General features: G+C 49.2%; 1 protein-coding gene across 3 annotated transcripts in view; it reads left to right on the top strand.

Moving 5' to 3' along the window:
• Positions 1 to 22,775, top strand: part of LOC142585380 (uncharacterized) — a 229,933-nt gene that overhangs the window by 133,494 nt on the left and 73,664 nt on the right. For all 3 annotated transcript variants that reach the window (XM_075696102.1, XM_075696101.1, XM_075696103.1), the window contains exons 2-3: positions 13,590 to 13,983; positions 17,909 to 18,322. In XM_075696102.1, coding sequence (XP_075552217.1) covers positions 13,834 to 13,983; positions 17,909 to 18,322 — 564 coding nt within the window. In that variant the 5' untranslated portion in view covers positions 13,590 to 13,833. The remainder of the gene's footprint in view (positions 1 to 13,589; positions 13,984 to 17,908; positions 18,323 to 22,775) is intronic.

Here is a 22,775-nt window from a genome sequence, read left to right as displayed (position 1 = left end):
GGCTATGAATCTCACATGCTCCCCTCAAAAATCCGAGCTGCTACTTCTGCCATCCCACCGGGGGGCCGGAAAACACATGTCTAGTATAGAGGTAATCCTAAACCACAACCCCGTTACTAGAGTGGACAGGCTCCGGGTGCTCGGTTTACACATTCAAAGCAACCGGCTCAACACATATACCCTACATACACTCCACACCACAGTCGATCACACCCTGCGTCTTCTAGGGCGAGTCTCCAATAAACATGGCGGACTAAAGGTGACCGAACTTCTCCGCTTGATTCAGGCCTTCGTTATCAGTAAGATTACATTCGCAACACCATATCTACATTTCCTTAAATCAGAATCAGATAAGATCGACACTCTTTTACGCAAAATATATAAATTCGCTCTGGGGGTCCCCATACGTACCTCCACTGAAAGGCTAATGCTTACTGGAACTTTCAACACACTTACAGAACTCACAGAAGCCCACCTCACATCCCAATATAGCAAACTGTCTAACACTGCAACAGGTCGACACATTCTACATACTCTTTCTATCACTCCGACACCCATCATCAAGACTAAATACACCATTCCACATCACATACACGAGAACCTCTGCATCCCCCCACTTCCTAAAAACATGCACCCTGTGCATCACAAACAGCGCAGGAGGCAGCGAGCAAAGGCTCTCCAAAAACAATTCTCCACCTCTAAAGACGTGCTCTATGTTGATGCCGCCGAATATGGGAACAGAAATCATTACGCAATATCAGTCATTAACTCTCACGGCCAGGTCGCTGCGGCCGCCTCCATTCCTGGCTCTTCATCGGAGGAGGCGGAGGAAGCGGCCATAGCCCTGGCCCTCACAATTCCAAATTCATCAGTTATCGTTAGCGACTCCAAAGCAGCCATACATAACTTCGGAGCGGGTAGGGTCTCTAAGCTAGCCCTTTCTCTCCTCTTGGCCCATCCTTTCCATCAAACTGTGGCATTAATCTGGACTCCCGCGCATGCGGGCCTTGCCGGAAACGAGGCGGCTCATGCCAGTGCCCGAGGATTTACAGTCCGGGCTCAGGCATCAGATGTGTCGGACCTCGCCACGGAGGAGGCGCCGTTTACAGCGCGGGATCGACTTATTACTTACCACGACATCTGCACACACTACCGATTAGACCGCTTAACCTTTCCGCCACTCATGGGCAAATCCCCGCGTAGGTGTGAAGTTCTGTGGCGACAGCTGCAGACTCGCACCTTTCCGTCCCCTTACCTCCTCCACCGCATTCATCCCGCCATTTACCTTTCTCCCTCTTGTAAATTCTGTATCTCTCCCAGAGCAGACTTAAACCACATCATGTGGGGGTGCCCTAAGCACCCCCTTCCCCCTTTCCTCAAGAAATTAATATCTAGTGAGGAGCAGTGGGAGGCTGCCTTGCGCAGCTCCAGGCCCGATCTTCAGGAGGCCATCCTGGAGTGGGCTGAGAGGATAAAGGAGGCCTACTTCAAGTAGTTCCTCCTCCCACCCTCTATTCCATTGCCCCCTTCCCTTTGAAGAGGGCTAAATAAAGTTTTTCATCATCGAATTCCGTGATGGATTCCGGCGCGAAATTAACTAAAAGAACATTAAGTTTGGCCTTAAAACTTTTTATGCGCAAACAAACAGGGACGAAAAAAAGGGGCAACGGAAGGACGAGCGCTTTCTTGTGTTGCCCCTATTCTTCGTCCCTGTTTGTTTGCGCACAATAAGTTTTAAGATAAATCTGTTCCAACTATAGGCCGACTCGCAGTTATGCTTAAGTTTGGCGTTTCTTTTATACTCTTCTTCTCCGCTTCTCGCCGCAAATTAACGAATGCATACTTGCGAAAGAATACTTTATCAACATGAACTGGCTTAGGCGTTTCTCTTTATGCGACCCTTTGCTTTAATTCCCGTCTGCTATTGCGGTCCATAGCTATATCTTCGTTGCACGGAGTTTGTAAGACGGGACATAAGAGATCATTAATTTTTACACGGAGCTAGCTTCGAGCAAACAACCCGACAGCTGTGTCGTCCCACCTCTCCATTTCTCTCTCCGACTCCCGCCCGTGAGAGAGAAATTGATTACGCAGAGCCTTGTCCCTGTGCGATGGCGTTTCCCTGATGACGCGTTGTCTGTTGTGTGTTTCCTCGGGAGTCCGGAGGCGAAACGCGAGATTAGCGCCAGATTCGGACCGGATACCTCGCTCGCGCGGCTCTTATCTTTATAGGAGCTGTCGAGACATGTCTCAACCATGCGTCATTCATTGCCCCGAAATGTCCCTATAAAAATGTCTTCGATTTCCTCCTCGGGCTCGTTATCACGTCCCTCTGTGTGGCTCGCGTACGTATGGCGTTTACCTTGCGCGGTTTTTCTTTCAACGTCGTCTGCTCGCCTCGACGTCTGTTACCTCGAGCTATGAGAGTTCCAGACGTGTCGAAAGAACCTTGGGTCTATTATCGCTTCCAGCATCTGCGCGCGGCCTACCAGTGACACTGCTTAAAGCCGGATATATACACTATATACGAGAGACGACAGGTCAAAGCGAGAGGCGGTTTTACGGTTTCGTTGATGATCGGTCCCGAGGCAGGAATCTGTGGCCCAAGGGGCTGGAGGCGTATTATAGCGCTCCGGACGCTTATATACAGCTGTGTTTCTCGCGGTGGCCAGGGGCCCCGTAGAATTGGAGATGACGAAAGCCGACTGCAGCGGGCTGCGCCTGCACAGTATACACGGAAACAGCAACAACAACAAGAAACAGCCGTATACAAAACGAGGACCCTGCCGCGCCTCCACAAGGCGAGGTTTTGCAAATGGCTTCAACCATACCCAGCTTGAGATAACGCCAAGAAAAATATCCTTCCGTGACTCCTGTCTAGAAAGAAGTTCTTACGGTATAAGACTATATGCGTAAAAGCGGGCCAACACAGTTGTCTGGCCTACTATATTGTCGCGAAGACAATGTAACGCGGCCTTCTTTGCTGTCTTTCGGGGAATTTTGTGGGGTCCTTGACGCGGGGCAAACCTTTGTACACAAATGACCTCGACGGCGCCGCGGACAGTGCTGCCGCGCGGCCGCCGCCCCCGCCGCACCTGACGTCACACCTGCACATGTCGCGTCGTCTTCCCACGCTCGGCTGTCAAAAGCTGATTAGTAATGGTCAGAGTGCTTTTGTGTACGGAGTGTTGACGCGACCATTTCTTGACCCCTTGAACTCTGCCGCTTATTGGATGATGTCGGCTTGCCTGATTGGTCGGAGTAACGAAGTAGCCCATTGGTGGAGAAAAGTGTCTCTTGGATGCTGGGGAAACTTATTTAAGGAATAGTTTGGCGTAGTTTAGTAGGGAGCAAGTAGACAGCAGCAGACGGCGCATCTTCACCAGGGGAGACCAGGCCGGTCAGGCAGGCCGACGACGACGACGGGTATGACATCGTTTTGCTTGTAGATATTTTGTACAGCTTAAACTTAAGGTAAATACCAAGAGAATAAATCTAGTTTTTCAAATGTTACTCTCGTCGTCGTACCTGCGGATTTGGACTTGCCCCTGCCAGAGCTCATCCCCATTCATCTTCCGTCTCCCTGGTGAGTTGATGCGTCAGATATCTCACGGCTGCGTCACTTCGCTACAATATACCGAAGTCGACCGGCCAATGGAATACAGCCTGTGCACATGCAAAGTTCTGTGAATTACGTGTGATAGCGTCTTTTGTCAGGCAACTTCACGCGCGGCCTGCATTCTTTTTTTCTCCTTGCAGCGCTAGTTCACCTAACCCTTTGACCCTTTGGCACTATATAGACTACATTACATACATGTGCTTCCCGCGCGCGCTCATTATGGCACTCTAATAGAGCGCCGGTTATCATGTTCTGCGCGATGCAGGTAATATCCCCAACTCATATGCTTCCACTGAGAACCGCGTTCATAATATCCTATGTGAAAGGCAGCCAAGCTGAATTACCGGATTCGTTTGTGAAACAGATCACTGACACGCGTGTTAAGAATAAACACCCATTAAACGTCACTGCCTTTTTTTTTATGCCATTGGCTACTGACACACACTATATACTAATCAGTACTCAGATTTGGAAACGCCACTTCCTTTTATTGTTATTATCATTTTAATTTCTTGGCATTAGGAAGTCACTGGAACGTCGCCGGGGGGCCACAAAAGAAAACTGATTCGGTTGTTGTTTTTAAGACGTTTATTAAGATAACCATAAAAAGCTTCCACCCCCCAAGAAGTAGATCCATCAGGTCGATAGGAGGGATAAGGAAAAAGGTCACTGCTTAGTGCCTCCTGCGAAAAAGAGCGTGCTGGCAGCCCATATATGGGGAACAGGAAACCCAGCGTCACCCCTTTGGCTTCCTCTAACCTACGATTAACCTTGTCCATCGTATGTCCCCTTCTTCTGCACACCCTTCTTCAACAGTGATTCGGCATCGCGTTCGTCAAAGGCACTTCTGACTGGCGGCACGCAAACCGCAGCCATGCCCTGTGAGGTCTCCGAGCTCGCCTATCTGCATTTGTGCCTGTTTATTTGCTTGCTTGTCTTTCTTACCTTCCTTCTTTCTTTCTCTCTCTCTCTCTCTCTCTCTCCATTTTCTTTTTCTTTAAGTTTTGGTCCTGTTTTTCATCATTCACCCCAAATATCTCAAGCATGGTGCCAGACGTATGTGATTAAGCTAACTTACGTAACGCTAATTAAACTCCTGATTGGCCAACGGGTTTTTTTTAATTCCCAAAGAAATACAAGGCTAATGATGGGCCCCGTATAGTGTGGAACTCTGGTCTAATTTTGACTTCCTATAGTTTTATTCAATGTGTGACCCAAAGCTTGCTATGCGGGCATTCTTGCATCCCACGCCCTGTTGGGAGGCTTGCCTGTCAACCAATCTCTCTCTCACTCTATCTCTCACTCTCTCCGCTGACCTGCACACGGCTGCCACGCGGAAACTCCGCGACACCGGGCTCGGCGCTAGAACTCTCATCAAGCGCTCCCATTGCGTCTGTGTGTGGTCAGTGATGTGTCTCAACATTGGTTAGTATACACGATACTCTCTCTTATATACGAGCTCCGTGATGACTGACCTGCTAGTGCAATAATAATAATAATATTTGGGGTTTTACGTGCCAAAACCACTTTCTGATTATGAGGCACGCCGTAGTGGAGGACTCCGGAAATTTTGACCACCTGGGGTTCTTTACCGTGCACCTAAATCTAAGCACACGGGTGTTTTCGCATTTCGCCCCCATCGAAATGCGGCCGCCGTGGCCGGGATTCGATCCCGCGACCTCGTGCTCAGCAGCCCAACACCAGACCTGCTAGTGCACGACACTCTCTTATATATACATGAGCTCCGTGACGACTGACCTGCTTTCGTGCAACCCAGCTTTCTCCATGCAGGTAGCGCGGCCGCAGCTTCGGTGGCCAATCAGGAGTTTAATTAGCGTTACATAAGTTAGCTTAATCACATACGTCTGGCGCCATTCTTTTTTTTTTCCCCGACGATACGTAGCGGAACGATTGATGCTGTTAACTTTCTAAGTTATAGCATTTCTCTATATCAGTGACCTCTAGCGTGGTCAACGAAGCCGCTTTGCGATGTCCGTTGCAGGAGTTGATGGGGGAGTGCTCAATTTGTGATCAAAAATAACGTACAGCGCAAAGGACCAGGACAGCGATAGACGACATGAATTACCAACTAGCCCAAGCAACCACCCTAGTTGCTCAATTTGGCTGGTGCAATGACCTGGGTTATGGCAGAGAACACTTTCTATACAAACGTGGGAGCAACCTCATTTTTTGATCCTCAGTGTTGGGGATAAACCAGGGCAGTCAGTGCACGGGGGCTGGCTTCGACCCGACTGGCTTAAGTGGGTGACGTACAACCCTCCTTCCCCCCCCCCCCCCCCATCATGGTCCCAGATTCAAAAAAGCATATATATAGCCACCAAGTTCCGAGAATCGCCCTAGAGACTAATATGCAGGATGTAGCAGCTAACTTTAGCGAGAGTTTTAAAAATATGCGAATGCCACGTTGTGGCTGGACAGAACCAAGGTAATGTTGTTTGCCGTCGCATGGAGATACTATTTTTTTTTTCATTCCGTCTACTTAGATAATTAGTCTTAATGATGAACTTCTCAAACATTATAATGAGATGAAAAATGTCGATGAGAAGATTGTATAGAGTGACATGAAGAGCTCCCGACACAGCTTTCTGTTGCTTAATACGTGCATACGTGCATCTAAATAGTGCATCTGCAATTCCGCAGCTACATTCTTCTCAGACTCGTAAGTCAGCCTTAAGAGGAAGCTTCAGCTATAGGAGCATCCCAGCTAAATACATGTTAAGGGAGAAATCTTTTCTCTCGGCAACGACTGCCCAAATTTAGATGAGGTTTGATGAATTTAAAAGATAAAGTTAATATGTTGTGACTGTTGGTAGCGAATTTTTTTTTATTTAGATTGTCAGTTTTTTTAAAAAATAAACATAGTTGAAAATCTCACATTTTCAGAAAACGAAACTATCAAGTTTACAGCTCTCTAACGTGGCAATGAAAAAAGGATATCGCAATTCTCCAAATTGCATCTAAAGCGGATGAATTCGATGCATTAAACACGGCTCCTAGGCACACCACTAATATTGTGAGCGGCCCTTTTACGAAACCTTCGTAAACACTATGACGAATTCACGTCAGACGCAAATTAATGTATCAAGTTTGTCAGCTTTGGATGTTCTGACGGATAGCATTTCCAAAACTGCAATATCGGTTCTTAGCGCAAAGATGCAGGTTTGTAAACTTCGCGCTTCTATTTCATTATTAAACTTTGTGCGGCGGCGTGGAACTTGGGCCGAACTAATACAGTTTTCTCTTAAGGACTTAATTGTTTTTGAAGTCGGCTCTCATTATTACCGATTACTATATATTACAAACACAAAAAACTTTTTTAAGCCACGCGTGCTTAGAAGCGGAAGACAACACCTCTTCGTACACGTGGAGAGAAATTGACGACTCCTCACGTTTCTTACCGCCTAAAAAACTGCTTTTCTTTGACTAAACCCTTAGGTGAAGGCACACTACCCGGTGGTATAGATGTGTATCACGTGACCTCACGGACTCAGCTCTCACCACGCCAGTACCCAATCATGGCGGCCACGGTGACGTCAGTGAACCGTATATAATCAGGCACACATTTTTTTTCTTAACTTCCCTACAGGGACTGTTTTTTCTCCGGCTTATCACTGTTATCGCTTTGTCCTTCGGCGCAACACGAGCATGTCGTGCAGTCATGCTGTCACGCTTCTTGTTTACGCCTCTTTTCGACATGCTAGTACTCCAAGATGGCGGCCATGATGACGTCAGTGCAAGCTATGTATAGGTTGGCACGTCCATGATATATATATATATATATATATATATATATATATATATATATATATATATATATATATATATATATATATATATATATATATATATATACTTCCCGGATTTCCATGTCACCACGCGGTGTTCGAAAACGCACTCACACGCATGTTTTTTCCTCGCCTCCGACTACACAACTGCCCATATAGCAAAAATTAATGCTATAGTTGTCACGAACAGCTGTGACGGCAAAGATACGCTCAAACAGCCTCCATGCATATACAGTTCCACGCGTGCCTGCCGAGATAAGGATTTTGCGTTGTCGTATCCGAGTTATCTGCAAGATGATTTGCGGCAACGTGCCTTGCAACGTATATACTGTACAACGGTTATATAGCACGCGTGGACGCAACGAACGCGCGTATCCGTGTATCCGCGGGGATTCCGTGTATATAGTAGGCACTACGGCCCTGAGCCAAGAATCGGCTGCATGCGGGGACGAGACGCGTCTTCCACGTACGCACGCAGCTTCACAACCGGCTCTCCCAAACCGGTAGCTAAAACAGCGCGTTGGCAGCGTGCTAGCCCTGTAGCTAGTATAAGCTAATCTCTCTTCCACTTCCACCGCGAGCTAGTTAGCGCGCACGGGTATATAGCGCTCGGGTCACCGAGCACGTGCTCGAAGAGATACTTAGTATACACACACAGCACTCGGATGCGACTGGTCGCACAGCGAAGGCATAGAGCACACTCCGAGGGCCACGCAGATCTGCCGAGATTACGCCGCGCGCGCGATGTAAGTTGAAACAGGCAACAAAAATAAAATAAGCGTCTGCCGAGTGGCGGAAGCCCGTGGCTCCTAATTGGTGCTCGGCGCAGGCCCGCCGTGGCGTTCACGCTCGGCGAATACAAAAGCTCGTAAAACTAGCTAGGCTTGAAAACTGAGGAGTCGCTCGGTCTCTCTCATTTTTTCTTCTTGTTCTTCCTTTTTGTTCGTTTTTCTGACCTCTTAAAGTGTAAGACCCCGGCATCCCTTTCAGTATGCTTCGCCGGTGTACACCCTTCTTTCTCGTTAGCTTTTTATAATAGCGATCCCGCACGGCTTCTCGCGGCTTCTCGTCCGACTCCTGAGCGTCACGTCTTCAGCGTCAAACAAACACACACACACACACACAAACACACACACACACACACACACACACACACACACACACACACACACACACACACACACACACACACACGCCGTATATAAGTGTATACACACACGTCCGTGCTCCTCCGAGTATACTCGTATATATGCGGAAAGAAATATACGTCCCGGTTCTTAACGTCCAGATTTAAAGAGATGGCGCGCCAGCCGCTTATCTCCGGATGTGATCTAGAATAAAGAGTCCGCAGCAAAGCTTGGGAACGAGAGGAGGCCACTGCGCGCGGCCCCCTTTTTTTCTCACGGCGCCGGTGGCTCGTCCTCACGTCAGCGCCTCGGTCCTCTCCCGCCGAGGAGGGCTTAATTCGCGCGACGTGGTCCCCGGTGCAGTCTGTGATGTAGGCGCCTCGATTACGCGTCGCTGTGTATTTGTTTCGCGCAAAACGGACGCAAACACGCGGGTATGCACGCGCCGATAAGCAAGAGGCCACAGGAACGTAGTTTTGTAAAGGTAACACAAACAGCCCCCCCCCCCCCCCCCGGAACAGAGGGCTGCGAGTGCAAACCCAAATGTGCATAACGAGGCGCGCAAACGTGATCGCCCGTGTGCGTGCACGCGTATATATACAGGGTGTCGATCCCGGCTAACTTTAGCCAGAGTTTAAAGAAACAATATTAGACTTTTGCGCGCACAATGACAGGACGTAGAACCGAAGAAGGGACACACAACATGCAACACGTTTTGCTCATCGTCTTGAATTTCCATCTCCCGCATTCCCTGTGTTTTCCCAGGCGCGCGGTCCTGTCATTTGTGTTCTTCCGTCCTGGTTTATTGCGCCTTGATCTTTACTCATCCTGTATACAGAGGCATGCACTGGGAAAGAGAACATAGCTAAGCATGTCCCTTATATGTGCATGCATCCGGTGAAGACGAAACAAACGGGCACACGAACACGCACAAGGACAGAGATGATCAAGTGTACGTATACGTCCTGCGATGAGCACAAACACGCACGCATAAGTACACACTCACGCGGACGAAGCAAAGGCCGAGAACGCTATCCCTGTACATATATATCTACAAGTAATAGCAAGAGGCGCTCGAACTACACGCCATGGTCCCACCCGGCCCTCCCCCTTGTCTCTGTTGATGAACCCTTCCTTAGGCGAACCCTTCCTTGTTGTCCTGCACTGTTAATGGATCGCTCTTCCTCTCCGGTTCGTTTGACGGAACCACGCAATATAATTCAAGCGGCGCCTGCAACGTTAGAAACATAATGCGTTTAATACTACAAGCCCCCGCGTCCCCCCCCCCTACCCAACCTCTCCAAAAGGAAAGAGAGAGTATTGCGAAAGTTTGAGAGAGAGCAAGGACAGGAAAAGCAGGAAGGTCAACCAGACGAGCACCCGGTTTGCTACCCTAGACTAGGGGTGGGGGAAATGGCAATAGAAAAAGGAACAGAGGGAGAGAGTGAGCACTGAGTGCGTGTGGGAGGATGCACAGGGTCACTATAAACTCAATAGGTGCAAGAGGGGCAAATTTCGTGTCGTTCACCCGCGCTCGACGCGCAGGGGTACGATGGCACCGCGCACCTATACGTGTCCAACTAGCCATCGTTTTGGCTATCGGCTATAGCTCGAGTTTCGTGCCGGCATTTTTCGAAGTTTCCACGGCAATGTTTCGAACCGCGGGCTCCAACAAGAGAAATGTATATACGTGTCAGCATCGCTGCTCGAGTGCTTCTTGGTCATGTGAGATTGTTGTTCGCATCGCTGCTTTAAGAGCGTCTTTATAATCACGCCTTGTTAGTTTGACTTGCACGTGATAACGCAACCTTGTAGCAACTGCGCTGTACATTGTTCTGTAGTCTTAGTTCGCAAGTGTATTTTGTACGTACCATATGACCAAGAGCCAAGGAGTGGCCGCGGCTCCGTGTTTGTGCCCCAACATCTCCTTATATTATGTCAATAATAATAATAATAATAATAATAATAATAATAATAATAATAATAATAATAATAATAATAATAATAATAATCATGATAATAATAATAATAATAATAATAATAATAATAATAATAATAATAATAGAAGTGGTTGTTACATGCATGCCCACCATTGTGGCCGTGCATTCATTGTTGACGACTGGATTGCTAGAACTCCCATAGACTAAAATTTGCGGCGCTTCTAAGGTGCAGTAGAGTTTTTCTTTTCCCCTTTCTTTATTTCTTTCTTTCCTTTTTTTTTTCTTTCATGGGATATGTACGGGAACTGGCTGAAAGGACGAAACAACAATCGCAGTCTTTGACCTTCGAACACCTGAACTCGATCGTTTTTATTATATCGGTTATTGATTCTTTACACTTTTATTACGTGGCCGTTCCATATCTTGACTTGAAGACCCGAAGACGCACACAGCTGACGAGCACCAAGAGAGGCGTAACAGACACACAATCGTCGACCTGCATTTTACTGAAAAGAGCTGCGGCCATATTTACGGTCGCTGCTCGATACAGTAGACGCTAACGAGACCGGGCACAGCAGGCAAAGACGACAGGTATCGAACGAACAAAAAGTCACAAGAATGAAAGGATTACACAGACAGAGAGAGGGAGAGAGAGAAAGAAAAAGAGAGACAAACAACCCCATGGTCTGGGTCGTCCGTTGTATACAGGAGGCTACGCTATAGGTCGTCCCATCGGGGAAGAGTCAAAGAGAGCACCGGATAACCAACCAGTCAATTGTTTGCGTTCTCTTTTCGTATAATTCCACTCACCCAATCTGAAGTGTCCGAGCGCAGCTTGACAGCGCAGAGCCTAACGCGTATCTAACTTTCCCATTAAACTCTCTCTCTTTCCCACTGATCAACCTCCACTTAAAACGCCGGTCTCGTAGCGACTTCTACACCTCAACGTCCACGCAAACGCCGCGGGACCCCATCGCGACAGCTGCGACGGCCCGCGCGGTTTACACGCGGTGCGCACAGCGGGAGCCGGGGAAGGGGTCTCGCGTTATGCACACCGCACGCGCGGCGCGACTTATGAGCGTCAGGCCCCTCCCCCGGGCTCGCCCCCCGAAGCAAGGCCCGGCTTGCGGATTGGACCCGCGCCGGCGCCTCGGGGCCCGAATGGGTAGAGGGCACCACCGCGGCAGCTGCTTCACGCACGTGACCCCCCTTTCCTTTTTTTTTTCCGCCGCGGCAATTGTTGTTGTAACAGTCGACCATCCTCGCCTCGCCGTAACCGCGCGCTCTCCGCTGCCTCCTCCTCGCCCCCGCCGTTCGACGATGAACGATGGTCCTGCCGCACGCTGTGTGGCAACCACAGCGCGCGCCTGTGCTCTCTCTCTCATCCATACGAACCCTTCTGCCGCAGTCACGTGACCGGAGTGCCCTTCCCCCTTCCCCAGTGGTTCTCGCGGTGCCGTTTTAGAATGGCCATGGTTGTGACGGACGAGGGGTGAGGGGGCCACGTAAGGTCTTACGTCGGTATATCGGTTTCTTTCTTTTCTCAATTTTATTTTATTTTATTTTATTAGAATCATGGTTTGAAGTTCTCATCATCGCTGGAATGAGCTGCCAAGGGATGTTAGGCAGGGTTGCCTACATTTTTTTGAAGATACTTTCATATGCGCCGCTGCGTGGGATGCCGTGGGAGCCCATTTTGTCGGAGTCACGTGACCGAAGTGGCTCCACCGTGGTTCTCGCGGTACCATTCTTGCGACTTTATAGAATATCGATGCTCAAGGCTTGGATGGAGGAGAGGGGAGGGGGCATTTAAAAGGACGTACTAGTGTCACAATAATCTTTTCTTAAATTTTTTTTCAATACATTTATTATTATTTGGTCCGAAAACACACAGAAGACGAAAGGCAAAGCAAGGAGCAAGCTGGCAACAGCAACGTATTTAATTCACCCTTTTCGCGTTTGTATATTTGCACTTTTTAACGTAATGCTTACTGCAGACAGTCTTACTTGAACAATATGACATTCTTGTATGTGTTCATACCCTTGTATTTATGTTTCGCAGTGTTATGAATTTCATTACTTTACTCGTGTGCATATGTGGGAGCGTCTCTCTGGTTAGCTCAATTTATAACATTTATCTTTTCAATGCAGACTTCGTATATAGTGTTTCTGTGGTATCGGCGTCCACGTTGTTGGGGTGAGGGGGGGTCAACTTTGCATTTCTTCCAAGCATGTCTTGGTATAACCAGCTGTATAATCTGGCCTATTTTCCTATTTGTCTGCAGTTATTAAATAACAGTCAACAGTCATTGAAGATTTCTAATAAATGCAAATGGTCTTTATGAACGTTAATCTAAGATCCACGAGCTGTCACGAGATGCAGAACCGTGTGCATTTTTCTTTACATAACGTACATGTGTTACGGTTTCGCCTAATGGGTGTGATGCAAATTTCTCACCGTAGTATATATCTCATTGTACTATAACCCGCCGCCTACCTTTCCCTGTATTTCCCACTTCCCCTTTCCCCAGTGAGCTGTAACAGGCTATAGACACACTCTCCAGGCCGACCTCTCCTCCTTTCTCTTCATTAAGATCTACTCTTCCTCCTCTCGCCTTTTACGGATTTCCGGATTGACGGATTTCCGGAGTCGTGAACGGGACTAGCGAAGCCGATATAGCGACATGTTCTCAATCTTTGTCGAACCACAACGCGCTTCAAACATTCTTGTGTCGCCTGAATGAATGAAAACTCATAAAAGGACTACGTTAACGATTACGCCGTTACCAACGCTTTACACCATTATTTAAGCACAGAATATGATACGTCACTGCAATATTGGGTTTGCGTGCTCTGCGTGGTTAAACTCTGCGTCACTAGACGTCGCTATCAGGGTTGTGGCTGTATCGTACACTTTTCCGGTATACCGACAAGCTAGAACTCTGCAACATGGCGAAACGTACGTGCGACAGGCGGGCGAAAAGCGAGGTTTACATTGACCTCCCCACGGTCACCCACGTATATACTCGTCTGGGAGACGACGGTTTAAAAAAAATGGCGGCAAACATTTTTCATGTCGTTTATCTTCTTCGCGCAGGATGGATTTTCGAGTCATTTGGCCCTCAATGGTGTCCCGGCAATGACGTCCCGGGTCCCGTTGTTGACTGTCCAACTGTCATCATCACCACCACCGAGCCGCGGGCTGAATATCAGCCGGTAGCAAGAGACGCGACTCGAGCTGTAGGCATGAGAGCCGGTGCCGAGCTCGGGGCTCTCTAGGCTGCACCGGCCACCCCACTGCGGCTGCAGACATTAGCACCAACGGTTGGGGGCCAGCAGCCATGTTCCAGAACCTGGCCATGCACCTGCCTTCGTACCAGGACGGCTCGAGCGCCGCTTCGGCGGCCTTCCTGCACCCGGGACCACCGGTGTACGTGCCGGGCACCAGGCCGCTGGTGCCCGTGCCGCACCAGTACATGCACCACCACCAGGCAAGGAGGACGCGACTTACACTTTATATTGTCAGAAAGCTGGGCTATAGCTGTAGCTGGTTTGAGTGTTTTTGCTTACTTACAGTGATGAAAAAAAAAACTGAAAGACTGAAACGCACATGATTAAGGCAGGACGTACGCTGAACCTGCATTCCTTCTCAAAGTTGTGCGTTTCTTCTGGGGTGGATGGGCGGGGAGGGGGGGGGGGGTCTTTCTTTTTGCTTTCAGCGCTGTAAATATGTCAGACGACATTCTCCACACTGCATGTAATAATGCGCACTATAGGCAATAACACTGCTTTTCTTCTTTTTCTAATTCCAAGTTATATACAGGGTTAGCATAAATGATTCGTTCGTTTTAAAAAGACTATATTTTCAAGAGTATTACACGTACACACGTGAAAGATATACACCCTCAACAAACGCTCTATGTGCGCCCCTTTGGTGAAACGACACACGTCCGGACGATAATCCAGATCATTCCATACAATTTGTAGCATATCACTGTAAACGAAAATAAACCCACCTAGGAGTTTTTAACAGGTGATGTGCCCTAAAACCTCCCCTCCTCAAATATTTACGCCGATGTAAGGGAGCAAAACAGCGCCATTCCCTCGTTTGACTCCGCTGGCTAGCTGCGGGAGTATTAAGGCGACATGACGCGATTTTACTCCGCTTCAAAATCTTGTTCTCCTGTGAAACTCCGACAGGGAGCTTTAGAAAACTCCCCTGCGCCTAAACAAGTTGGTCACGTGGCACTTCCCATGAGGCTGTGCGCCTCGCCAGCGACCGGGCGCGTTCGGCGGAGCCGGCAGTGCTCATGGCTGATGGTTTGTTTACATCTGTGAAGAGTCGTTCCGTGACAGCGTTTCGTCAATTTGTTTCCCGTATTTCCTTCCAGAAAGTGTTATAGGCATAGTCCTGTCAAATGTCAGCACTGCAGCACTGGTGCGTTCTTTGAGCTCGACTAAGGATTGCGGTTGTGGGGGTACGTAAACTAGGTCCTTCACGGTCCATATATGCACAAGTTTGGAACGTACATATATAAGAAAGAGAGAGAGAGAAGGGAAGACGGAAAGGCAGGGAGGTTAACCAGACTGAGTCCAGTTTGCTACCCTACACGTGGGGAGGGGAATGGGGAGTGAAAGAGGGAGAGAGAGAACTTAGGTGTAGGATGTCTATAGTCGGGCACTCAAGTCTGTTGCCCTCAGGTAGCGAAAAAGCGCTCGAACTGCTTAAAGGGACACTAAAGGTTACTATTAAGTCAACGTGGACTGTTGAAATACCATCACAGAAACGTCGAAACGCTTGTTTCGTGCCAAGGAGAGACTTATTTTAAGAGAAAATGCGTTGTGAAGCGTCCGCGTACCTCTAGCGCAGTTCAAATCGCCCGCCCTCCGATCGAAGAGTACTGACATCATGGTCTCATATTGACGTTGCGCCATCGGTGAGTAGAACGGCGTCCGCAGACGGCGCTACGGCTTTTCTGCGCAAAACGCGAACGCGCGGCCAGAAACAGAGCCAAGACAGAGCCGACAGTAGAGCGAAAGCGGGAGTATGGTGGCTAGCGGAAGGCGAAACGAATTACGTCCCACATTACGTCCCACGGCACACGGAGAGTCCGTTTTCGTGAAACTATAGGCTGCGGCGAGCTCGCAGCGTGGTCGGCGTGGTCTATGAGAAGCGACGAGCCTTTTCGCACTCGCAACAGGGCATAAAAATGTGCGAATCGACGCAAAACTCGGCCTAGAAACGTGCTTCGCCACAGCCAGGGCTCAATACGACCCAAGCTGGCACGACCCAGATGTCGTTTCCCGCACCGCCACCAGGCGCCGCTACTATACCTCAAACTCCAGCGCAAAACGCCCATAAGCTGGTACTTCATTCTATGACGCTAACTTCGACGCTCGTCGCAATGGACCCTGACACCGACAGATTGGCTCGCGATGGTGGGCTCAACTTCAGCGATTTGAGCACCGACGAGCGCGACCTGCTGCTGAGGGCTCGCACTGCCGGCGTCGTTGCGTACTACGACGGCGGCCTCGACACCGGCTCTCCGGAGCGGGAAAGCAACGAGGGCTTCCCACGACATCACATGGACGTGGCATTCTCGCTGCTTGTTCCAAATGAAAGTTTCGCGAGCCAGCAGAACCCTCACAGCACGACGCGATAACGAAACTACTGAAACTCCAAGGCGTGCGCGGCGCAGAGTCGAGCGCGCAGACTCGAGCGAAAACGAAACCTTTCGAACACCCATATTACTGAAGGGCAACGTCAAAATGTTATTTTTTCTTAGAATCGAATAGACCTAGACAAATAGCATTTTTTTCCGTCTTATAATCGAATGAAATTATATTTTTAATACGAGTAGTTGAGTATTAGTAACACAAATTATGAGGAGTCCTTTCGTCATCGGGCTAGTACCGGAATGTCGCTGGGGGGTCTCAAATCGTGTTATGCATTTACCTCAATTTCTCGGTTACTAAAGCTCTGTTCGCGATTATATTGACACCTTAGACGTTCTAGAACATTGCTCTACCACTTTAACTTGAGTTTCTGGTAACCTTTAGTGTCCCTTTAAGACCTTCCTCACGCATTCCGGCGTCATCTTGCGTTTCCGCATGGGTTAGGTCAAGTCAATGCGGGCAGCTTGATTTGAAACCCACTACATGACATGTTTCTCGGGTTCGACACGCCAACTCGTATATACTTCGCCAGCGCATACCCAGTGGCGCACGCCCAGTGTTGCCAGGCGGTCAGGATCCCACGCTCCTCCAACCTGTACTGCGTTTAACACTACAATCGAACGCCACTACAACGAACGCCTCTTTACAACGAAATGACCTGTATAACGTAGGAATAACTCTGTCCCGGTTTCATTGTGCGCTGAGCGGTTCACGAGCTTTACAACGAAGTGGCCTGTACAACGAATTATGTCGGAGGCCCCAAGGACTTTGTTACAAAGGTGGTCGACTGTAGTAGGCAACTCTGCAGAATCTATGTGCGCGTATAGTGCGGTCAAAGTCCCACTCCTCGCGTTTGAAGTGCGGGTGTTCTTTATCTGTGACGATTTCTAAACGGAACAAGTAATTGATATATCTTATTCATTTTTATTTCGCTTATCTTACTTGCCACGATATACATAAGACAAACGTGGAATATAAATACACAATCGCAGATCTCGAAGTAAGAACTGGCGGGACGACTCGACATTGTTGCGACTACTATCAGTGAACGTAGGTTGCGCCAAATCATTCATAATTTGTGCGCGTTTGTGCTTCCAGTACGCGACGCATATATGTATATATATATATATATATATATATATATATATATATATATATATATATATATATATATATATATATCCCGGTCCCGAGCAAACGCGGTGCGCTATAGGATCGTTGGTTGCGGAAACACGCCAGTTTGCTTCGTTCCATCGTAACCACACAGGCCCAGATCTGCGACGCATCTTGTGCAACAAATACGTCACATCCTGCGACACAGTAGTGCGAGACTCAATGTCACGTCGTATTACACGACGAATACCTATAGATTTGTATCATTTGCGATCTTCCTTCCGTCCTTCATTCATATTACAAACACACACACACACATTTTTCCCCGAAAATGCCAGCGGTCAGAAAAGTATATATTATAGCTTTCGTGCATAACGTTGCTTGCTAGTATATATAGTAAACATAGTATATATAAGAGCGCCACACGTGTGCGGCGTCGTTTCGCGCCGTGTGTCTATATATATATATATATATATATATATATATATATATATATATATATATATATATATATATATATATATATATATATATACGTACCGCTGCAGACGTCATCTATATGACGTCTATATGTCGTATATATGTTGTATAGATGTCGTATACATACATAAACACATACTGCTGCAGATGTCGTCCATGGGCAGCGTGGTCACCTCGTCCGCATCCTCCCCCGCGGCCCCGTCGGTGGCGGTGAGCTCGATGGCCGCGGCCTCCATGCCCCCGGCGCCCGTGTCGCCGGCCGTGGCGCCTCCCCCGCCCACGTCGTCGCCGGCCAGGGGCCACCACCACCACCACCATCACAACCACAACCCCGCGACGGCTCAGCCCTCGACGACGCACCACCATCACCCGTCGACCGCCGCCGGCGCGATGCAGAGCCACAGCGGCCACCTGGGCGGCGTCTGGGGGCAGGCGGTGCGGGGGTCGCCCGACACGGCGGCGGCGGCGGCTGCGGCCGCAGCCGCGGCCGCGGCCCAGTACTCGAGCCCGGCGCCGGCGCACGGACACCTGGCCGCGCACCACGCGAGGTTCGCCTTCCAGGTGCGATGCGCATGTTGGTATACTGCTAAAGGAATCGATGGCGGTATATACTTAAGGCGGGAGCTGCAGCTACGTGTAGTTGGAACTTTGACAGCTAAGGTATTTGCCAGCGATTAAGGGTCCTGGAACGATGACGCGCCGGCAGCCCAGGTTGAAGATGTCGCCTGCTCTTTTGACAAATAAAGTTTATTGCTACTACTATACACTTTAGAGGAGCGCCGGAAAGACGACAGGAAAGGACGAAGGACGCTGGTTCCAGCGTCCTTCCTGGTAATTAGATCCCTATATCAGAATTTCTTTGTTCGTATGTGTGCTTAGCCATTTGCCGGCCACCTCCGCTAACGTCCAGATTGGCGGGTGGTTGTTACGAACAGCTATATATCGTAAGAGCTCCTTTGTAGATATGGTCCTAAACACTTTAATGACCTGTAGCCTCTGTGTTCTTCTAAGCGTTTTTTTTTACTTTTTACTTTTACTTTTTTACTATGCGCAGTATATGAGCCTGCTCATGATGTTTGTTTTAAAACGAAGTTCTTAAGCGCCCGTTCCTGCTTTGGGCGTCGGCGTGCCTCGTCCTTCCTCGAAGTAACCGAGCGAACGCGAAGCGCAGCGGGGAATGAAAGAAGGCGATAGCGAAGAGAGCGCGAGGAGGAAAGCGGAGAAGGAGGTTACAGTGAAAGCATGAGGCGAAAACCGGAGGAGGGGAATATGGCGAAAGGGCGAGGAGAAAAGCAGAAGACTGCGGTGGCGAAAAGAGCGCAAGCAGGAAAGCGGAGGAAGCCGCCTCGAAGCACCGCCAGATGGCGCTCACGTCCCCGCATCCGCGGCAGCTCCAGCCGTCCGGAGTAAAAAAAAGGAAAGAACCAGAAAGCTCTCCTTCGCGCACAGCATTCACCGCTAGCGTTTGCCGGTAAAGATTACGGCTGCATTATTGAGTATCGTAATCGTCGGAGAATTTTTCTTTAATGATAGCGATAGAGGGGACTTGTATTTTTCAAGCGTAAATTAGATAAAAGGCTTATGCTGGGTGTGCAACTGGATCGCGCCACATCACTTTCTGGTGAAAAATATTAAGATTTAAAGAAATATTGTAAAATAATCTACCTAGCTAACACGAAAAACTATTCAGGTTATACAAAGTGGCATTTCGTGGCCCTGCCGTAACGATTGGCTAGAGGTATTGCCTAGAGTGCCTAGAGGTATTGCGCGACGATATGAGAAACTTCGGCAGTGACAGTTACGACTGCTTACCTGTGGGAATGCGAAAGCGTTATATATAGTACTGTTTTTTCTCGCGTGTTTCTTGTACGCGGAAGCTCTTGCCCGCGTTCTAACTGCGCCTCGGCAAGGTCAAATCGAAACGCGCCAAGCGTCTCAACGCGCTCGCTTGCCCGCGATGCGTTCTTGACTCGATGGACCGCTTCAGCGGCGTTCAATTGGTCATTAATGCTTTTGCATCCACAGCTCATAAGTTCACATGTGTCCCTATTTTTAACGCGATAGCGTTAAGGAGCTCGTGTCGCAGAAAAGCCGGTGTCGTCGGCGTCGGTGTCGGCGTCCGCGGCGTTGGCCGTGAGCGATAAATCACGGCAGGCACTTCATAAATAAAAAGCAACTTCCAAGATGGGCTGGGTGGGAATCGAACCAGGGTCTCCGGAGTGTGAGACGGAGACGTTACCACTGAGCCACGAGTTCGATGCTTCAAAGCAGTACAAAAGCGCCTCTAGTGAACGCGGTGTTGCCTTAGAAACTAGCTGTTTCTAAGGCTCAGGCGTGCGTCGCTTGCTCAGGCGCACATTTCGTTGTCGCGCCGAACGCTGCGTTGCTCGACGCTCACCGCGTCCGATGAGGGGCGCGTAGTCGCTGCGTCGTAGCCCATTGTCTTACACCCCTTGGCGGGTCGACGGGAACGCTGTCGCGTTCCACTCTTGAAGGCGAAGCTTAAGCGTCCTCCAATTTTTTTCCCCTCTCTTTCCTCATGTCACTGCGTTCACGTTGGAGTACTTCATTCATCACGCCTTCTATGGCCTCCGTGAAAAATCGTCAGCGCGAAACAAGAAAGTGACAGGGCACATGTACTTAAACACAGTGCACGTGTGTTATGACGTTTTCTTGTTTCGTGCTGATATTCATTCAGCAATGCTGTGCCAATACGCCCAAATAACCAGCATTCTAACCTCCACGCGTGTGCACCGCATGAACCGTCCATATCTGGAGGACTGCACGGCCGTGGCAGTGGGCCCTGCAGGAATGCTCCCGGAATATGCGTGTAATTGCTAATTGCTGCCGAAATTTTACTAATAAAGGTATAGTCCCCAACTTAGCACCGCTCATTTTAGAAGTGTGCGACCGCATACCGTGAATGTGATGTCCCTACACCAACACGCACGCGCTTCACAGGCGACCTGGCACTATGAATTATCAAGGTATAACGTTTCTGTATATATTCCTCGTATCTTTAGCCAACTTGCGAATGCGTAAGCGCTGTGACGCGCGCCGGTATACGCTCAAAGCAGCTCGAGTTAGATATCTCCAAAATCGGCGAAGTCTGCATATATAGTGCTACGAAGTAATGCATGGCCGATGGTGGGATCGAACCCGCGTCCCTTCCATGTACAGCAGCCAAATGCTCCAACCATTCGCGCACGGTCGCAAGGCGTGCTTCCCTCGTGCCAAAGTCACACGTTGATACAGCCTCAGGTGTGCCTCGGGAATCAGGTTCTCGCATTTCTCCATCGTGACAGCTTGCTCTTTGACGCGATGTGTTTAGATTGCTCTGCCTACGAAGTTAGCCCACATTTTTCGTCCGATGAATACCTACAAAGGTAGCAAGTAAGCGCTTCTAACGGCCTAACGCAAAAGTTACAGTGCCGTTTCACTTCGTGAACGCGGGTTACGCACAATCGTACGGTTGCTATTCTCTTTTTGTGCATTGCGAGTAGAATGTTTTAGAAATGTTTTGATTGTGTGAAAGTGTGACGTCCTCCCCCGGCGTAACCGAGCGAACGAGCACAGCAAAGGATCAAAGAGCGAACGCGGAGCGCAGCGAGGGATGAAAGACGCCAGCTAAGGGAGCGTGAGGAGGAAAGCGGAGGAGGAGGAGGAGTGTGCAGCGGAACCCTTAGGCGGAAAGCGGAGGAGGCAGGGTATAGCGAAAGCGTGAGAAGAAAATCGCAGTGCCGCGCGCAAGACGCGCGCTGCGGCGACGACCGCTGTGAGATGGTGCCAGAGTAGCGCTTCGTCGTCTGTTCACCGGTGGCATACAACAAGCGCGTCCACCGAAAGCATAAAGCGCTACGTGAGCGGAGGTCTGCCTGCGGCGGCTGCTGTGAATCGCGCCCACACGTCACCCACGCGCTGCCTCTCGCGATCTCCCGATTAGCGGGGCAGTCGCGCTATACGCTTCGTTCCGTCTGCAATGTGCCGCGCGAGACAGAGTGTCCGCGCCAGCCAATATATCGAAAAATGAAAACACGTATAGAGCTGCGCTCAATTTTTGCATTAGGGAGTACCGTAATCTTTGGTGAATTTCTATCTCTCTCATACTCTCATAAAGGCACATCGAGAACAAACCCGTCCGCAATCTATATATAGCAGTATAGCAGGCAGTGTTCACAGTGTTTTATAGCCTATCGCCCGTAGACCTCAGGAGCCCGAGGAACAGAGATGTAGCATTTCGCGTGCAGTTGCTTTGGGACCTCTGCCCTAGGAATCTTTGGTCTGATAGCGGGAAATTTGTTGAGGGCATTTCACACATTACTCGCCTCTTCGCGCCACATATCGCTGGCAGACAAAAAGGAAGGTGCAAACAACGGCCTCGATCGTTGCAGGTGCGGTTGTCGCGCGCGTGATTTGAGCTGTCGGCCATCCCGTTGAGGAAGGCTTATACACATGTAATATAGGAGCAGGCAAATGTGGCGCCGAGCAACGAACGGTGTAAGATGGTCTGGTCGTGTCGTGGTAAGCTGCAGGCTGCGGACGTGTATATATATTTGTGTAAAGTGCGGATCCACTTTTAAAGGGAACGCTCGAATGTGCGGCTCTCATTTTACTGGTGCCTTATAGCTGCGAGTGGCTGCCGAAGCAATGTCAGTGCGCTGGTGTGTCGAAAGGAGTCAAGAGATATACAACAATCACAAGCTATAGGCCGCAAGTCTATATGGTCGAACGGCAGACTGGGCGAGTTGGCGGTTTTCCATAATACTTAAAAACAAGCGCTTCTGATACAGAGCAAAGAAAGAGAGCGAAAACACATCCGGCGCTGACTTGTAAGTCAGCATCGCGGGTGTGTCTCTGCTCTCTTTATTTGTCTGCGCTGGCAGCGCTGCTTTCTTTAAGTATTGTGGAAATCTAGTTGATTGTACTCTTGCAAGAAAAAGAAAAAAACAATTGGGCATGCTGTGTACTCAAGCGCTTCCTTTAACAGTGGAAACGTCAGGAAACAACGAATGTA

Source organism: Dermacentor variabilis, chromosome 6, assembly GCF_050947875.1.
Source record: "Dermacentor variabilis isolate Ectoservices chromosome 6, ASM5094787v1, whole genome shotgun sequence".
NCBI lineage: Eukaryota > Metazoa > Arthropoda > Arachnida > Ixodida > Ixodidae > Dermacentor > Dermacentor variabilis.
This window is presented reverse-complemented; position numbering and strand designations above follow the sequence as displayed.